Below are 20040 nucleotides of genomic sequence, written 5' to 3'. Positions count from 1 at the left end.
GATTTGTCCAAACACAGTGATGCCTCCTTGAGCTATTGATACTCATACTGATACTTATTGATCCTCTTGTTGCCATGACGACAGATTGCGTGACCCGTCCCGTCTGGTGAGGAAGTACACGCTGCAGGTGCTGACTCACCTGATCCTCAATGACATGGTGAAGGTCAAAGGTCAGATCAGCGAGCTGGCCAGCTGTATTGTGGATGGAGACGACCAGATCGCAGGACTGGCCAAACTGTTCTTCCACGAACTGGCCAAGAAGGTAAACAAAGACAGTATGCTTCCTCTTTGGTCGTGTGAGAGAGAATGTGTAGCCCAGTTTGTTGCGTAATCTCTTTGTTGTTGACTCATGTATGTGTGTGTAAAGAAAGTCACCGTTTAGTGAGTCTGTGGAATAATACAGGGTTCATATGGAGTCATGGAAGTCTTGAAAAGTCTTTGGAGAAAATGAGAGAACCATTCCCAATGCTTGAAAAGTCTTTGGGGAAAATGGGAGAGCCATTCCCAAGGCTTTAAAAGTCTTTGGAGAAAATGAGAGAACCATTCCCAATGCTTGAAAAGGCTTTGGAGAAAATGAGAGAACCATTCCCAATGCTTGAAAAGGCTTTGGGGAAAATGGTAGAGCCATTCCCAAGGCTTTAAAAGTCTTGGGGAAAATATTTTTTTGCCCCATGCAGTTTAGAATAGTCTTTGGATTAAAAAAAACCCTAAAAAACCAACCACCTTCACCAGTATGTTTCAACAAAGTGCTTCTTGCGTTTAAAGAACAAACAATTGAGAAAACAAAAAGCAGTGAAAATTAAACATTGATTATTGTGATAATGAGCAGAGTGTCTCATCAGTCGTGTTGCAGACAGACATTGGATACAGTTTGGCTTTGTGTTTGGTTGTGGAAAACGTTCAGTCTGGTCTGAAAAAATGTATGGAATTTTGTTAGTTCACCTGAGAATAGCAATAACCCTGACTTTGTGTGTGTGTGTGTGTGTGTGTGTGTGTGTGTGTGTGTGTGTGTGTGCATGTGTGAGTCAGTAGTAAACTTGAACACATTTGAACCTCAACCTTGTCTGGGGGAGGGAGAGGATTGGGCCAGGCTGCTTTCCTATGCTGAGCCCTAGACATAATGGATATGAAATCACTGCTCCAGTGGCTGTAAAGAGTTATGGGACCTTTGAACTTAGTACTGACAGTTTGCTCCCCTGATTTTCCCCATGGACGGACAATTTGTATGGGTCAGTAAAAAAAAAATCACCATAAAACTATTATAAGTTATGAACTGAAGTTTTTCAAACTGATCAGTAACACAGTGGGTTAGTTGGGGACAAAATATAAAACGTCCTTTCTTCTCATGCTGTCTTCCAGTGACATGATGAAAGTGTCCATAATTTTTGTTCGAAATTTGCTCACACTGATGACTTAAAAATGAACCCAGGAAGTTCAGCATTTACTGGTTGCAGTGGAAAGTGGAAAGGTCAGTTAAGGTGTTGTTCGCTAATAATATCATCATGCAAACTAGGTGCCTTTCCAAAAATTCATCACGTTATAAAATCGCCATCAGGCTCCTTCATATGAAACAGTTAAAATACTATTAGCTTATAATGTCATTATGCAAAGGTGCCAATCCAGAAATTCAAAATGTTATAAAGTCTCAGTCAGGCTCCTTTGTCTGAAACACTTGTAAACAGTAGGGTGTCAGTTAAGGCCCATCATGCAGAGTGAGTTGACCTATTTGTATTTGTATTTCTCTTTTTATCACAACAGATTTCTTATCGCTACACTACAGCGCCACCCATTATTTTAGTATTTTTTACTACATGCAGTTTTATTTGTTTTTCCTGTCGAAGTGGATTTTTCTAAAGAATTTTGCCAGGAACAACCCTTTTGTTGCTGTGCGTTCTTTTACGTGCCCTAAGAGCATGCTGCACGCAAGACCTTGGTTTATTGTCTCATCTGAATGACTAGCGTCCAGACCACCACTCAAGGTGTAGTGGAGGGGGAGAAAATATTGGCGGCTGAGCCGTGATTCGAACCGGTGCGCTCAGATTCTCTCGCTTCCTAGGCGGACGCGTTACCTCTAGGCCATCACTCCACCTATATAACCTTGTCTGTATGTTGTTGGTTCAAGGGGAACGCACTGTACAACATCCTTCCTGACGCCATCAGCCGCCTGTCTGACCCGGAGATTGGTGTGGAGGAGGATCACTTCCAGGTCATCATGAAGTGAGTCTGCTCCGCTGACCTGTGTGTGTCACAGTTTGCTGTGGTGTACAGCATTACATATAGAGTGTCAGCACTTGTGCCTGGTGTTACCATGGGCTGTGTGTAGAAGAATCATTTAGTTTACAGATATGCTGATGGTTGATGTGGAATATAGAGCACCAGCAGTTTGCCAGGGGGCTTGTGTAGAAGAATCATTTAGTTCACGCAGATCGTGTTGATGGTTGATGTGGAATAAAGAGTACTAGCACTTGTGCCTGGTTTTGCAAGGGGCAAGGGGGCTGTGTGTAGGAGAATCGTTTAGTTTACAGATATTATGCTGATGGTTGATGTGGATTATAGAGCACCAGCAGTTTTCCAGGGGGCTTGTGTAGAAGAATCGTTTAGTTTACACAGATCATGTTGATGGTTGATGTGGAATATAGAGTACTAGCACTTGTGCCTGGTTTTGCAAGGGGGCTGTGTGTAGGAGAATGGTTTAGTTTACAGATATTATGCTGATGGTTGATGTGGATTATAGAGCACCAGCAGTTTGCCAGGGGGCGTGTGTAGAACAGTCTTTTACAGGTTGATGTGGAAAAGTAGCAACTCCACTTCAAACTTTTGCCACACTGATCTCATTTCACCAAAGTACAGGAATTCAAAGAGTTAGTGTGGTAGTGATTTTTGTGTAGAATGTTTCTTTTAATTTATTTTTTACTCGTGTGAGGTGCCTTGAGCATTATTGTATCTTAATGGAAGGCGCAGTTGAAATAAGCTATTATTATTATTATTATGATTATTATTATTATTAAAATGCTCGTTCAAGATGACTCATAATTTGTTGTTGTTGTTCTTGTACGTTATCGAAAGGAAATGTACCTGTGCTGGATTCCACCTTCTACGTGTAACTATGTCCTGCTGCCATTTGGCTGGTTCTGTATGTGTAATGAAGATTGACATTGTTCCTGCTGGATGAGTTATCTTGTCATCCGTTGTCTGTATTATGTTTTTTCCTTGTGTGCGCTTGAAATTAAGAACGATAACAATAATAATGGGGGGGAAAACTTGAGTGAGTGTTGTGTTGTGTTGTGTGCAGGTACATGTTCTCCTTCATCCAGAAGGACAAGCTGTGTGAGAGCTTGGTGGAGAAGCTGTGTCACCGCTACAGAGCCACCGTGTGAGTCTCCTCCCTCCCTCCCTCTCTCTCTCTCTTTACAGGCATCAGAATGGTCCACTGATCTGCTAATTTCAGAGGACTGGGGGACAGCCATCCACAGTTTCGGTTGTAACAGCTGCAGATTCAGTTGGGTTTTTTTTTTTTATGAAGCACGATCTTATTCTCGAATGGTATTCTTGAATGGCTTGTTCTGTTTTTGCGCATTTATGGTATTCTTAAACGGCTCGTTCTGCTTTTGCAAACAAGTGTCGGCGCCATCTTTATCAGTATTTAATGGCTATGATGTCTTCCATCATGGGGCCAAAGCGGCCCCTGGACCCCTGTCTTATTGAGGATTGAACTCTGGGGTATTCTGATGCCTGGTTAACCACCTGTATGTATGACAGTCAGTCATGTCCAGCTATGACTGTCAGCACAGCAGTGGAGGCACCTGCTGTCCTATTTGGGCTAAAATTTGATTACAGTGGACAGTGTCTTGCCCAAGTTACATCCCCACTCTGAGCCAAGAGGACTTTAGGACAGTTAGCACTGGGATGGTCCCCAAAGGCCAACTAGCCTCCAAAGCTGCAGCACTAAGAGCCAGTGTAATCTTGCCTCCTAGTCTGAGAGTCATAGTCCTTCACACAAGACTAAGATTTAAATGAATTCCTGTCGCAGTGGAGAAACCATTGATCATACAGCTCTTACTTTGGCCCAGCTGTAAGCTTCTGTCAGTCTCTGATAAAAGCCAACCATTGAGCCACTGTATAATGATTACACAACTTCTAACACAAACATTATACACCAATACAAGATGCTTACTTATAACTTGAATAGAATACTCAGGCTTCATTATTGTGCACGCTTTGTGCGTAAGCTCAGGCAATTTTTGCCAAAATGAATATTAAAGGATTTCTATTTCTGGTTGGTGTGGTGTGGGGGTGGAAGGGAGGTTGGTTAGTTTGGAACTGAAACACCCTGTGGTGCATCACAACATTTGGCATTCAGTTATTTGTTGGCAACGTGTGTGTGTGTGTGTGTGTGTGTGTGTGTTCTTGACAGTGCGCTTATTAACATTTATTTGCTTAGTTGTTCTTTGATATATAATTATTGCCATTGTTATCCTTTGAATTTTTTTTTATTGATATATTTGCTTTTAAAAATTTTATTTTAGATTTATCAATTTGTTTATTTTTTAATTCATTTATTCATCAATTTTATAACATCCATTTATTTATGTTTCCTTTTTATTTCTTCCTGAAGGGCTGACTAAGAGCGTTGGGTTACGCTGTTGGTCAGGCATCCGCTTAGTAGAAGTGGTTTAGCGTATATGGATTCATCTGAACACTATGACGCCTCCTTGAGTAACTGAACTGAACTTTCTTTTTCACCCTCCCCCATCTCCACCACCAGGAGTGAGCGACAGTGGCGAGACCTGTCCTACTGCCTGTCGCTGCTGTCCTACAGCGAGAAGAGTCTACGCAAGCTGCAGGAGAACTTCTCCTGCTTTGCCGACAAGATGGTGGACGAGAACGTCTACGCCTGCTTCACCTCCATCATCGCCAAATCTCGCGGAGGATTCGCTAAACCAGAGGCTAAGGTGATTGTTATTGATACTACTTATTTCTTCTTCTTCATCCGTTCTGTTATAATGGACAGGATGGAGGGGGGAGGCGTCATGAAAGGCTAGCCCAGAGCGAGGGCCTACTCCTTTTTTTAAAATGGTTTGTTCTCCTTCTTTTTCTTGTTTGTCAGTGGGCTGCAACTCCCATGTTCACTTGTATGTACATGCGTGGGCTCTTACGTGTATGGCTGTTTTTACCCCACCATGTAGGCAGTCATACTCTGTTTTCGGGGGTGTGCATGCTGGGTATGTTCTTGTTTTCATAACCCACCAAACGCTGACATGGATTACAGGATCTTTAACATGTGTATTTGATCTTCTGCTTGTGTATACTCACGAAGGGGGTTCAGGCACAAGCAGGTCTGCACATATGTTGATATGGGAGATGAGAAAAATCTGCACCCTTTACCCACCAGGCGCCTTAACAAGATTCCAACACTTTAACCACTCAACTATTGCGCCCATGTGTGTGTGTAACTATGAATGAAAGAAACGCCTTTTGGAGACATGGGGAAATGCAGTGTCTTTTGTCTCATTCCTGTTGTGATATTAAGAATCTTGTTGTGATTTGATCACGGTTTGAGTTTCAGATTCTCAATGAGGCATCACTAGATTCAGACAAATTCATAAACGCTACACAACATCTGGTAGGCAGATGCCTGACCAGCAGCATAACCCAACATGCTCAGTCAGTGCCTTGAGTGCATGCATATATATTTGTGTACCTGTCAGAGCCGATTTCTTCACTTGTGTCGCCATGGGTTCTTTTTCAGTGCACCAAGTGCGTGCTGCACATAGGACCTCAGTTTATCATCTCATCCAAATGACTAAGCACTCACTTCGATTTTCCAGTCAAATTCTTGTTGCAATTTTATCAGAATGGAACAGTTCACTCCCATATTCAATAAACATGATGTCATAGGATGAGATGATAAACTTAGATACCGTGTGTAGCATGCACGTAGCTCATGTAAAAGAACCCACTTCAACAAAAGAGTTGTCCCTGGCTAAATTCTATAGAAAAATCCACTTTGACATGAAAACAAACACAGAAAGAAGAAAGAGAAAAGAAAGAGTAGTGCCAGGTAGAGCAGTCCAAATTTTGCAAAAGAGAAATCAGTTGTGAGAAAAAAGTAAATCAAGTACAGTGCACCTCTGAAAACAGAGTATAGCTGCCTACATACATTTTCATTTCATTTTGCCCATTGCTCCTGGTGGAGCATAGGCCATCGATGACCCCTCACCATTGCACTCTGTTCTGGGCTGTTCTGGCCATTCCAGCCCAGTTGGTCCCTTGCTGCTTCAGCTCTGCCTCGGTATCTCGCCTCCAGCTGTTGCGAGGCCGGCCTCTCTTCCTCTTTCCCTGCGGGTTCCAGGTCAGGGCTTGGCGTGTGATGCTGGACACTGGCTTCCTGAGGGTGTGTCCGATCCAGCCCCACTTCCTCCGCAGTATCTGCTTGGCCACTGGTTCCTGTCCCGCTCGCTCCCACAGATCGTGGCTGCCTACATGGCGGGGTACATACAAGTGAACGTGGGAGTTGCAGCCCACAAACGAAGAAGAAGAAGAAAAAATACAGTGCAATGAAACAGTTACATGCAATGTCTGCTTGCAGGTGCTGGTGGATGAGTTAGAGGAGAGGCTGGAGCAGTGCCACAGGAAGGGGCTGGACGAGGGGGAGACAGCTCTGAGGGCCAGCAAGTCCTCCAACGCTGCCCAGCAACACTCCAAGCGAGGCCTCAAGACTTCTGCTCGCAGCGCCAAAACGCCTGGTATTAACTCGTCTTTGTGGTGTTTGTTGTTGATTATCAGTCGGTCGTTTGCTTTCATGGAATGAACAGCATGAAGATTGGAATGATGTTGGTAAACATGAAGAAAATGTTGTTGGTTTTCTTCCGTTGAGATAAGGATGTTAGTAAACACGAAGGAAATGAGGTTATGGCCCACAAAGTTGGTTTAAAAGAAATTCTCATTGGTTATTCAGCTCTGATCAGAATCTCTTCAGCCTGTCTGAACCAAGGAATGACAGAGAAAGTGGATGAGACTGACATAGTTTCTTTTGTGTAACTTGTGTTTGGAATATAATCCTTATTTTTCCTGAAGAAGATAAGTGTTTTACAGTCACAAGTGGTTTTATGGGTGTGTATGTGTCTTGCTTTGAGAAAGGAGTTTTAAGATTCAAAGTTTGAAGAAAGTAAAGAACATTCTCCACTGTGACTGAAAACTGTGGTCTATCTCTGCGGCTTAGTGAATATTGTCATCAGCAGAAGGCTTAGCAGGTGGTGTCCTGTTTATATTAAATCTGAACACGCACTATTGAACACCAGCAAAGTTATTTCAGATGCAGTGCAGGGTCTCTTCTAGTGTGTGGTCTTCTGGCGACTTAACGTTGATAATGCCCTGCCAGCTCTGAAACCTGGGTGTTGCTGTGTATTGGGGACTTGGGATGAGTGGTGTGGGAGTAATACCACTGAAACAGCGCAGATTACGGGGCATTGAAAAAAAACACCCAAACACACCGCCAAACATTTAACTTTTACTTCTTTACCTGTACAAACCTGGAATTCACTGCCTTTTTCAGTCCGTCGCAGTGCCTCACATCCATTAAAACAAATTTCAAGATGTATGACAGCACTGTACAAATGTAGTATTATTACTGAGAAGATGTCGAAAGCATGATATTAAGAACCAGTAGCCATTCCTGATTTCTGTCAGAACCGACTGTTGACAGAATGGGGAAAGGAGAACATGGGGGAGAGTGATGAGATGTATGATGTGTGACGGCACTATACAAATGTACTATTATTATCATTCAGAAGATGTCAAAAGTATGACATTATGAACCAGTAGCCATTCCTGATAGCTGTCAGAACCGACAGGTCGGGGGAAGGAGAACATGGGGGAGAGTGAAGATGTGTATGACAGCGCTATATAAATGTACTATTATTATTGTTATTATTCAAAAGTTGTCAAAAGCATGTCATTAAGAACCAGTAGCCATTCCTGATCGCTGTCAGAACTGTCGACTGGTCAGCGGTGAGGTCGGGGGAAGGAAAACATGGAGAGTGAAGAGACGTATGACACTGCTATATAGATGTACCATTATTATTCAGAGTATGTCAAAAGCATGCCATTAAGAACCAGTAGCCATTCCTAATCACTGTCGGAACTGACAGGTCAGGGGAAGGAGAACATGGGGGAGAGTGAAGAGATGTATGACAGCGCTATACAAATGTACTATTATTATTCAAAAGATGTCAAAAACATGTCATTAAGAACCAGTAGCCATTCCTGATTGCTGTCAGAACCGTTGACAGGTCGGCGGAGAGGTCGGGGGAAGGAGAACGTGGAGGAGAATGAGGAGAGCCCTGTGGCCAGGAGACCCACACGCAGGAAGGGGGGCAAGAGCAAACCCGTGTTCGAGTCTGACGACGAGGATGAAGACGACATGCTGTTTGATGTGGATGAAAATGGTGAGTGGTCAAACTGCACTGAACACAAGGATGCTAAAAAAGTAGTCATAATGTAACATTCAAAACATCATAATTTTTTTTGGAATTAAGCATATAATTTCCTCTAAGGTTACCTCACATGAGCTGGGCAAGACATTAAGATGTGATTGCTGAGCCAAATCTGTAGCATACAATAAAAACTTATTTTTTTCCATTATTTCTGTGAAGGTGTATATGTGTGTAGATACATATTATATATATGTATGGGTATTATGATCTGATGTATATGTCCAGAAAGCCTAACACATATGTGTAGGTGTCATGTTCTCATGTATAGGTCAAGGAAGCTGACCACTATGACCACACAATCGTCATATCATTTTCCATGCACTTTTCATTTGGTTGTTTTATTAATTCAGTTATGTTTTTTTATTTTTTGGATGGTGACGAACACATTCTGTGTTTTGTATCCTTCACTAAAATGTTATGGCACTTATGGAGCATGTTTTCTGTGTGTTGTTTTCAATCATTCATTTACTCAAGTTCTTTGAATCTTTCATTTTATTATTTTTAATGTTTTTTTTTTTTAAAGAGTTCTTTCCCTTTTCTATGTTTTCTTTAAACTTGGGGTAGGCTTTCAAACCCTGACAAATGCATTTGGTTCATGCATAACTTCAGATCTCTGCTACCCTTTTTTCAGATTTTTCTTTTTTTCAAAGCAGATGAAATGTAGCATATATGGGTCATTCCACAGGCTGTGACACTTTGAAACTGAAATTGAATACTGTGTGTAAGTTGTTATGAGATGCAAAGAATTGTGTTCTTGTAGTCCAATCTTTTTCTTCTTTTCTTTGTCTTCTATTTCATGGACATGATCAGCACAATACTCCTCAGTATTCAGTGTACGCTGTGTGTGTGTGTTTCAGACGAGAGTGAGTGTTTGAACGCCAACAGCCCTGTAGCCTCCAGGTCGCGAGGAGGCAAGGTTCCACTGGGCCAACGAGCATAGCCCTTCACGGCACTGGCCTGACTGACTTGATTCATGTGATAGTATTAATTATCACTTCCACACACAAACACACATCTTTCCATCCAGCCGTCTTTGGAGGGAGGTAGACCTGTGCAGGAAAGGGACACATACATCTGATGAGATTTCCATCATGTGTTTTGGTGACTTTTTTGGTTTGTTCTCTCCTGGAATGGGATGAACAGTGTGCACTTGCACTTAACCCTATGACTGTCATGGGAAAAATAAGAAAAGCCAGCAGAACTTGGTGTTTCAAGTCATAAGGCAATATCCAGAACAACCAGCCAGAAAGTGAGAAAATGGTCTGGAGGTGTACCACTCTAAACCAGCTATGTGAATTTTCAGCCTTCCACAGTTATTTCCTGTCTTTTGATGTCATCACTGATGTCACTATGACCCTGAATTCTACAGGGCATGGCATTCAAGGTGTTTTGAAGTCCATTACCAGGTATGGAAGAACTTGGAAGTGAAGAGGAAGCGCGCTTAGCTGAAAAGATTGTTCGCTGTCTCAAGTGAATGTGTGAGGCTGTTGAAGAAGATGGAGAGAGAACATCGACTTAAAAAAACACAGACAACAAAATCACTGCCACCCGCCTCTTCAGGAAGGAATGGTGGCCATGATAGGATTGAAAAGCATCACATTTTTAAGAATATAGGTGTTCATGAAAATTTCAGTTTGTTCCAGATTTTTACATCATCAGTGATGGTAAGATTTTAGGGTAGGCATGCATGGACCAGGATGAAAAATGGACATGTGTTCCAGTTCATGTCTGTGAACAGGGTTTTTGAGGTCTCTGTCAGTCGTTATATTCTGATGTCTTCCTGTGACATGTTCTGCACCGTCCTGTATCCTGTCCACACTGTTTCTTCTGTCTTTACGAAACTTTCAGTGTGTTACGGAAGAAATGATGTTTAAATCAAACCCTTCCTGTAGTTTAGCATTTCTGTCTTGTCTGTCAGAACAACATCTACGTGTTCCCTTTTTTCTTCCATTTTTAAATTTGGACCTCTGTACACATGTATGCTCGCATGTGCTCTCACATACATAGGCATGCATGCATGTATGCATGCACATGCACACACACAAATGTCCAGCTGGTCTTTCTCTGCTGTCTGTCTCTGTAGTGTGAGTGTGTGTGTGTATTTCTTTGAATGTGTTCGTTAAGCTTATTTCTCTATCCATGAACATCAGAGCAGTATTGATAAACCCAATTTCTTCTACCTGTCTGTCAAAACCTTCATGTATTTCAAGTGTTTGAATATTCATGTACACATCAACGTTGAATAAACATAAGCAAGATGTCAAAATACCAACAACGAAATTTGCTTGTGGCTTTTTGATTTACAGTTTATAGATGTCACAAAGATATGTTCATGCATGTATTACAGACATAAATGATAGCATGTGCGTGCGTGTGTGTGTATGTCCTGCCAGCAGCATAGCAGTAAGTACTTGTATTTACAGACACACACACACACACACACACGAACACGCACACATATTCTGTTAGCACAAGGCTACAACAAAAGTACACATACAAACACGCACACAAACACACACAAACTTGCGTGCACACACACACACACACATACACACACGCACACAATCGTGCATACACACACACGCATACACACACACACACACACAAACTCGCACGTATGCACACACACACACAAACATGCACATGCACACACATACAAACAAACACAAACATGCACATACAAACACGCACATACACACAAACATACGCACATACACACAAACATACGCACATACACACACAATCACGCACATACAGACAAACGCGCACACACACACATGCAAACATGCACATGCACGCACACACACACACACACAAAATCGCACGCGCACACACAAACACGCACGTGCACACACATCAACGCACACACAAACACGTTCACACAAACTTGCACATACACGCATGCACACACAATATATATATATATATATATATTTATGTATGTATGTATATTCACATACACAGTAGTATTACATTATTCTGTTACAAGTGGCATCAAAGCGAAGTTTCGACAAGGCCCGTGTTCTAACCCTCCGTCTACCAGTGAATTCCGTGTGGGTCTGTTCCTCACGTACACTGGCATGTAATACAAGCTGGCAAGTTGAAAATATCGATATATGTATAGGGTCTATGTTGTCAGCCCTCTCCCACCCCCAACACACACACACACGCACACAACACAACACAACACACACACACGAATAATTTTCACTATTGCTCTCGCTTGTGTGAGCATTCCTACTCTGATGGTTGTCCTCTTCAGTCGTATTTTATTTTATTTTTTTAGCATGGTGGTTGAGAAAGTGTTGAATATGTCGACGATGGAGGGAAAATACGTGACCATACTATCGGCATTGATCGACGTTTGAGGATCTCGATTTTTTATAATCTTTTTATTTTGTGGGAATCCCGTTGATCGTGGTGTTTTGAATTCTACGTCTTCGGAGTGTGGACGTCTGTGGGTTTCAACTTGTGCGGTGTGTGTCCGTGTGTGTTGGTGGTGATTTCAAGGATTGAATGGTTAGGTACGTCTGTCATTTTGGTTCAGCGACTGACAGTTTGAAGGGGATTTGGTGATCGTTTTTTAAAAAATTTTTATTCTTATTTTTTAAATCCTCACCTCGGTAAGTGGTGTTTGCTGAGTGTGGCGTTTTTAACGTTGTGTGTTGTGGTGTGTAGCGGTGATGGTGATGGTTGACTGACCACATACTGGATTGTGTAGGAGACAGAGAGAGACGCTTTGACGCTTTGACATTTTTATTGTCATTACCTGTAAGGGTCTATTGACAAGGGGGTGACGGGGATTAATTCTTAAATTCTCTTAAATGCAAAGCAACATTCTGCTTAACAGCATTTCATCACCAAACAAACAAACAAACAAAATCTCTAAATATAACTCTCTCACGATACATTAAGCAAGCGGAACACACACACACACACACAAAGAAACTAATCATTCAAACTCGACCACCCATTCTAGGAGTGAAATAGTTCAATATATCAATTATCTACCTTACCAAATTAACATAAGAAAATAAAATTTACATATGGATATCCCCATTTACCAGAGAGAGAGAGAGAGAGAGAGAGAGAGAGGGGTGGGGGTAGGAGGTGGGGTGAAAGAGCCTTGGGGAAACAAACAGATAAGAAAAGGGTGGGGAATAAGAGAGGAGAGATAGGCGAGACGGTTGTGGGATGTGCGTGTGTGTGGGACGGGGGGAGTTAGGGGGGGCGAGGGGGGGGGGGGGCGTGAGATTGAAAGGTAGGAGGGGAAAGGGGAGAGAGAGGAGGGGGGGGGGGGCAGGGGGGGAGAGAAAAGTGATTTTGGGGTTTTTTTTTGTGGTTAAAGTCCATCTACATACACACACACACACGCACGCGCGCGCGCACACACACACAAACTTGAAGAAAATCACAGCTTGTAATCCGCGTCTTTTCCCCTCTGGAATTTCGTCTGCTGCGAAATTGATTTTTAACTCTCTCTTTCTCTCTCTCTTTCCCTCTCTCTTCTCTCTCTCTCTCTCTCTCCTGTCTGTCTCTCTCGCTCGCTCTATCTTTGCCGTGTTTCTTCCTTGTTAAAAACTTTTTGAATAGAAGAAAATGTAATAGAAAGCCAGTGAAAGAAAGAACAAAATAAAGAAACAAATGAAAAAATGAAAAGAAGAAGAGGAGAAGGAGGAGGAGGAAGAAGAAGACGAATGGATGTAAATTGAATGTTTCTGTGCCGAACTTAGAAACTGATCTTCTTTTCTTTTTGTTTTCCAACGGACACAGCCAATTTTCTTAGCATCTCTCTTTTTTCTTTTCTTTCTTTTAGCCCCTTTTTATGTAAAAATCTGGATCTTTCACGTTCTGTGCTTCATTTATTATTATTTAAAAAAATATTCTTTTAAGACTTCTTCCAAATACTGGACTGGGGTAAATCATGGCGTGACGAGTCCAACCATGTTTTTCTTTCTTTCTCTGTGTCTTTCTTTCATTCTTACGTATTTTGTTAAGCTTTAGAAATAGAATAAAGAAAAACAGAGAACCAAAGAAAGAAAGAAAATGACACCCCACACACATAACAACAACAAAGAAGAAGAAAAGGAGAAGGAAGAGAAAGACTGAATGCTTCAATGCCGAAAAAACAAAAAAAAATCTTCATTTCTTTCTGTTTTGGAACAAACACATTCAGTTTTCCCATCTTCTCTTTCTGTTCTTTCTTTTCACTTTTTGATTTTATTTTTTTTACATTGTGGACTTCTGACATTCTTCGCTTCATTTGTTTTAGAAAAAAAAAAAATCTTCTCCTTCCAAATACTGGACTTCGCTAAATCTTGACGTGACGAGTCCAACTTGGATATTGTATTCTGTTGGATTACGTTGCGTTATATTGTATTGCATAGCATTGCATTACTTTATGTTACAACAAAATTCTCTGTAGAGAATTGGAGCTGCTGTCCATGGGGAATAGCGTATCTGTCTCCACAGTGCAGCGCCACCCATGTTTTCCCCCTATCTTTTTTCCTGTCTGCAAAAGTATTCGTTTTTGCTATCAAACTGGATTTTGTCAACGGAATTTTGCCAGGGACAACCCTTTCGTTGCCGTGTTATCTTTAAATTTCTTCTTCTTCTGCTTGTTTTTGTATGCGCCAAATGCTTGCCGGACACGAGACCTCGGCTTATCGTCTCATCCGAAAGACCAGCACCTTGACCACCACTCAGAGTCTCGTGGAAGGGGAGCAGAGACTGTGGTGGTAAAAATCACGGCCCGTATTCTGGGACTCGAACCTCTGCACACATGATTCATAGTTGGGCGCGTTACTATTCCACCCCGCTATAGACATGCAGGCTATGATAATTGTGTCAGTGTGCTGGAGACGGAAGACTTAACTCTCTCCATACGAACGGCGAAAGGGACGACGTTAACAGCGTTTCACCCCAATTACCATCATCAAAATAGTACAAGCGGAAGGCTCTTATACTGAAGAGGTGAATGTTGACAAAGAATATCACAATTCTGACGACGGAAGCTAAAGGTTGGGTCATTCAGACACCCACTGGACATCCGAGGGGTCTGTGTAGAGAGAAGAGAGGACTGGCCGTACTGAGTGAGTTAAACTGAAATGAACTTGTCTTTTTGCTTCACTTTCCAAGTACCTACCACTCCTTGTGCTCTTCAAACTTTCTTCGAGCGAAAAGCTCTTCAAACTTTCTACAAGCAAAAAGCTGTTAAAACGCTCTTGATGAAAAGCACTTCAAACTGTCTTCGAGTGAAAAGCTTTTAAAGCTTTCTTCGAGTGAAAAGCTCTTAAAACGTTCTTCAAATGAAAAAGCTCTGAAAACTTTCAAGTGAAAAGCTTTCTTCAAGTGAAAAGCTCTTAAAACTTTAAAAATGTCAATTCAGTGTCAATACACATTTATCTATTCATTTCTGTGTTTATTTGTTTATGCTGTAGCTGCTGCAGAATTAAACAACTCAGTTTTATAACTATACTTGATGTATCAATCGTGTTGTATCTGATGATGGAAGAATTAAAAAAAAAAGTAATAATAAGTAAAGAGAAGAAGCAAGTGTGTCAAAATTATTCTTAGTAGCATGGCCAGTCTGTTCAGTAAGACTTTCTTCATCCGTCGAGTGTCCACAATTATCAGGTTGCTGATTCTGACACTTTCTCTGTGTACAAGCAGAACAAAATCGATAATGATAATTATATTCATGGTAATGATCACGGTAATAATGTCCCTTTCAATGAAAATTACTATCAAGATCTTTGAAGAGATAGTTAAAAGAAAGAAAGGATTTATAAAGAGGTTATTCTTTTGAGAGAGAGAGAGAGAGAGAGAGAGAGAAAGTGTTGAAAGCGACAAAGGTCGGTTAACTCCCTTGGGCTGTGTCTAGCGTGTGTGGTGAATGACTTGGGGTTTGGCTTCTTCACTTTCACTCCTTCCCTTGTTCGTAAAACCCCTTCGTGCACCCTCCCCCCTCATCCCTCTCCCACCGCCGCCCTTCTCCCCCCATCCCTGCCTCCGCCTACCCCCCTGAGGACTCTTCTTCTTCTTCTGCGTTCACTCGTATGTACACGAGTGAGCTTTTACGTGTATGACCGTTTTTACCCCGCCATGTAGGCAGCCATACTCCGTTTTCGGGGGTGTGCATGCTGGGTATGTTCTTGTTTCCATAACCCACCGAACGCTGACATGGATTACAGGATCTTTAACGTGCGTATTTGATCTTCTGCTTGCATATACACACGAAGGGGGTTCAGGCACTAGCAGGTCTGCACATATGTTGACTGGGAGATCGTAAAAATCTCCACCCTTTACCCACCAGGCGCCGTCACCGTGATTGGAACCCGGGACCCTCAGATTGAAAGTCCAATGCTTTAACCATTCGGCTATTGCGCCCGTCCCCCCTGAGGACAAACAGCATGGTGCTGAGAGTCTGTTCAGTGTAGTGGTCATATTCAGCTCGACTGGTAGTGGTCAGTAAACTTACCTGTCAAAGCATCACTTGCTTGTGGTCACTCTACACAAAGGTCAAAGCAAATCGATTAGGATTTTTTTGGTGTGTGTTTTTGTTGTTGTTGTTGTTTGTTTCCTGTCAGTTTTATTTAGGTATATTTTACGGTGTGTGTGTGTGTGTGTGTGTGTGTGTGTGTGTGTGTGACACAGAGACACGCACGCACACACAACACACACACGGAGACACGCACGCACACACAACACAGACACACACGCACACACAACACAGACACACACACAACACAGACACGCACACACACAGAGACACGCACGCACACACAACACACACACATCACACACACAGACACGCACGCACACACAACACGCACACACACACACACACACGCGCGCGCGCGCGCACACACACAACACAGACACACACACAGACACCCACGCACACACAACACACACACACACACACACACACACACACGCACGCACACACAACACACACACACAGACACGCACGCACACACAACACACACACACACAAACACACACACAAACACACACACACGCGCACGCCATGTCAGGGCCTGTCTGGTGACTCTTGGTGCTGGTATCATGCTGTATTGATACGGGTATCACACATGCTGGTATCATGCTGTATTGATACGGGTATCACACATGCTGGTATCATGCTGTATTGATACGGGTATCACACATGCTGGTATCATGCTGTATTGATACGGGTATCACACATGCTGGTATCATGCTGTATTGATACGGGTATCACACATGCTGGTATCATGCTGTATTGATACGGGTATCACACATGCTGGTATCATGCTGTATTGATACGGGTATCACACATGCTGGTATCATGCTGTATTGATACGGGTATCACACATGCTGGTATCATGCAGTATTGACACGGGTATCACACATGCTGGTATCATGCTGTATTGATACGGGTATCACACATGCTGGTATCATGCTGTATTGATACGGGTATCACACATGCTGGTATCATGCTGTATTGATACGGGTATCACACATGCTGGTATCACGCAGTATTAATACGGGTATCACACATGCTGGTAACATGCTGTATTGAAACGGGTATCACACATGCTGGTATCATGCAGTATTGATACGGGTATCACACATGCTGGTATCATATTGCATTGTATTGTATTACTTTTTGTCACAACAGATTTCTTTGCGTGAATTTCGGGGCCGGGGAGAGCGCCTCGCCACAGTGTAACGCCACCCATGTGTGTGTGTGTGTGTGTGTGTGTGTGTGTGTGTGTGTGTGTGTGTGTGTGTGTGTGTGTGTCTTTTTTTCTGTCTGCATGTGTATATGTTTTACTATCAAAATAAAACTTTTCTTCAGAATGTCGACAGGGATAAACATCTGTTTGCAGTGGGTTCTATTTCACGCGTGGCTGAAACATGTGATGCACACGGGACATCGACATCGGTTTATCGTCTCAGCTGAATGACTAGCACCCAGACCACCACTCAGTGGAAGGCCGGGGTCAAACCCTGGTCCGCACATGGGACCCGAACCCGCGGACACTCGCTGGCTAGTCGGCAGCATGACCACTAGGCCACCGCTCCCCCGACCACCGCAATGATTGTCAAATGTTCCGGAGAGCACTAAAACGAAGAATATTTGACCTGTCCATCGGATGACAGACAGACAGACAATGCATGAATGAAATTGCATATTTTGCTTCCGGAATAACAAATTTCTATGATTAAAAACAAAGTGTTCCGGGGAGAGAATCCCAAACTGTCACGCAGAGAAATCCGTTTTGACAAGAAAGTAATATGATACACTTCAGGGTGAAATAAAAGGATGTTCTAGAAACGCCGAAATCAGGAAGTTGGGTCATGTCAAACAGCAAGAACAAACAAACACATATAAAAACAAACAAACAAACAAAACGGCCTGCTCCTATCGCTGAATCGATCTTTATAGCTTTTCAGGACGTGAACCTGACATCATAACTATAGAACATTGCTATCGCCCCCAATTCCTTCAAGAGGCATTCTGTATATATCAACATTGCTCCTTTCCGATTCCCGTAAGGACCCCCCCGACCCACCCCACCCTTTCTCTCTCACTAATAATTTCCTTTTATCGTCCCTTCCACACTGAAGACACATCAAGGGTGGGAGGAAATTATTCAGATCTAGGGGGACTCGTGAAAAGCAAAATGCCATTCACTGGAGTTGTGGGTTCAATTCTCGATGTGTTGGCAGGAGGAATTTTTTCTCTTTTTTTTTTTTTTTTCATTTTCCTTTCCTTTTTTTTTTTTTCTCTTTTGGTCTTTAATTTTTTCCCCTGATAATGCCATTCACTAGAGTTATGGGTTGAATTCTCGATGTGTTGGCAGATGGATTTTTTTTTTCATTTCTTTCATTTTCATTTCCTTTTTTTTTCTTTTCCTCTTTAATTTCGTTTGTCCTGACTGTTGTCATCCATGCCCATGAAACGTGTCCTGGTCATGGCCAATATAGATCATTCAGAGGGTGTCGAGGAAGGGAGGAACGTGTCCTGGTCATGGCCAATATAGATCATTCAGAGGGTGTCGAGGAAGGGAGGAATGTGTCCTGGTCATGGCCAATATAGATCATTCAGAGGGTGTCAAGGAAGGGAGTAATGTGTCCTGGTCATGGCCAATATAGATCATTCAGAGGGTGTCAAGGAAGGAATGTGTCCTGGTCATGGCCATTATAGATCATTCAGAGGATGTCAAGGAAGGGAGTAATGTGTCCTGGTCATGGCCAATATAGATCATTCAGAGGGTGTCAAGGAAGGAATGTGTCCTGGTCATGGCCAATATAGATCATTCAGAGGGTGTCGAGGAAGGAATGTGTCCTGGTCATGGCCAATATAGATCATTCAGAGGGTGTCAAGGAAGGAATGTGTCCTGGTCATGGCCAATATAGATCATTCAGAGGGTGTCGAGGAAGGGAGTAATGTGTCCTGGTCATGGCCAATATAGATCATTCAGAGGGTGTCAAGGAAGGGAGTAATGTGTCTTGGTCATGGCCAATATAGATCATTCAGAGGGTGTCAAGGAAGGAATGTGTCCTGGTCATGGCCAATATAGATCATTCAGAGGGTGTCGAGGAAGGGATTGTGTCCTGGTCATGGCCAATATAGATCATTCAGAGGGTGTCAAGGAAGGGAATGTGTCCTGGTCATGGCCAATATAGATCAGTTCAGAGGGTGTCAAGGAAGGAATGTGTCCTGGTCATGGCCATAAAGATCATTCAGAGGGGTGTCAAGGAAAGGAATGTTATGAAAGGTATAATGCTGGTATCATGCAGTATTGAACGGTATCAACATGCTGGATCAATTGCAGTATTGTTATTTGTCACAAAGAGGTGAATGTTCGGCCGGGCGAGCGCTCGCCACATTAACGACATTCAGTGGTGTGTCGGGTGTGGGAGGGATGTGTTCTGGTGTCTTGGGTGTGATCTTTTTCTGTTGCATGAGTAAATGTTCTTCATCCAAATAAAATCTTCAGAATGTCGAGGAAAAATTGTTTGCATGGTCAATATTATCATTGCTAACATGTGATGCACACGGACATCGACATCGTGTTTATGGTCTGCGAATATAGACCCATACACCACGGTGTGGAAGGCGGGGTCCCTGGTCCCATGGACCAAGGTGGGATAGTCGCAAATGACCACTAGGCCAGTCCTCGAGGCAATGTTGTCAAATGTTCGGAGGCACTAAACAAGAATATTTACTTCCATCGATGAGACTGCGAGAGAATGAAATTGTCATTGCTCCAATAGGCCAAAATTCTATGATTCAAAGTGTTGCGAGGAAGAATAAATGTCACGAGAGTCGTTTGACAATAATAGATCACTTCAGTGAGGTGTTCTGAAAGGAATGGAATTGGTCATGTCATGCCAATACAATCATTACACAGTGTCAAGAAGAAAAAGTCCTGTCCATCGCTGAATCGATCATAGCTTTTTAGAGGTGACGAGAAAGGAACATGTGTCCCTTCTGGCCATAATATCAAATGCTCTATGATTCGAGGAGAGACACTGTTCTTTCCAATTTCCA

The 20040-nt window shown here is 42.6% G+C and overlaps 1 protein-coding gene across 3 annotated transcripts in view; it reads left to right on the top strand.

The window, feature by feature from the left end:
• The window catches only part of LOC143287658 (condensin complex subunit 1-like), a 62808-nt gene extending 52048 nt beyond the window's left edge, over nucleotides 1-10760 (top strand). For 2 of the 3 annotated variants that reach the window (XM_076595809.1, XM_076595812.1), the window contains exons 28-34: nucleotides 85-262; nucleotides 2123-2217; nucleotides 3293-3373; nucleotides 4766-4952; nucleotides 6590-6746; nucleotides 8280-8447; nucleotides 9353-10760. In XM_076595809.1, the coding sequence (XP_076451924.1) occupies nucleotides 85-262; nucleotides 2123-2217; nucleotides 3293-3373; nucleotides 4766-4952; nucleotides 6590-6746; nucleotides 8280-8447; nucleotides 9353-9435 (949 nt within the window). In that variant the 3' untranslated portion in view covers nucleotides 9436-10760. The remainder of the gene's footprint in view (nucleotides 1-84; nucleotides 263-2122; nucleotides 2218-3292; nucleotides 3374-4765; nucleotides 4953-6589; nucleotides 6747-8279; nucleotides 8448-9352) is intronic. The other variant, XM_076595811.1, reaches the window with a different exon arrangement.
• Nucleotides 10761-20040: the final 9280 nt, after the last annotated feature.

The sequence above is a fragment of the Babylonia areolata genome, chromosome 11 (assembly GCF_041734735.1).
Source record: "Babylonia areolata isolate BAREFJ2019XMU chromosome 11, ASM4173473v1, whole genome shotgun sequence".
NCBI lineage: Eukaryota > Metazoa > Mollusca > Gastropoda > Neogastropoda > Buccinidae > Babylonia > Babylonia areolata.
Note: the sequence above shows the minus strand (reverse complement) of the source record. Positions and strands in the feature narration are given on the sequence as shown.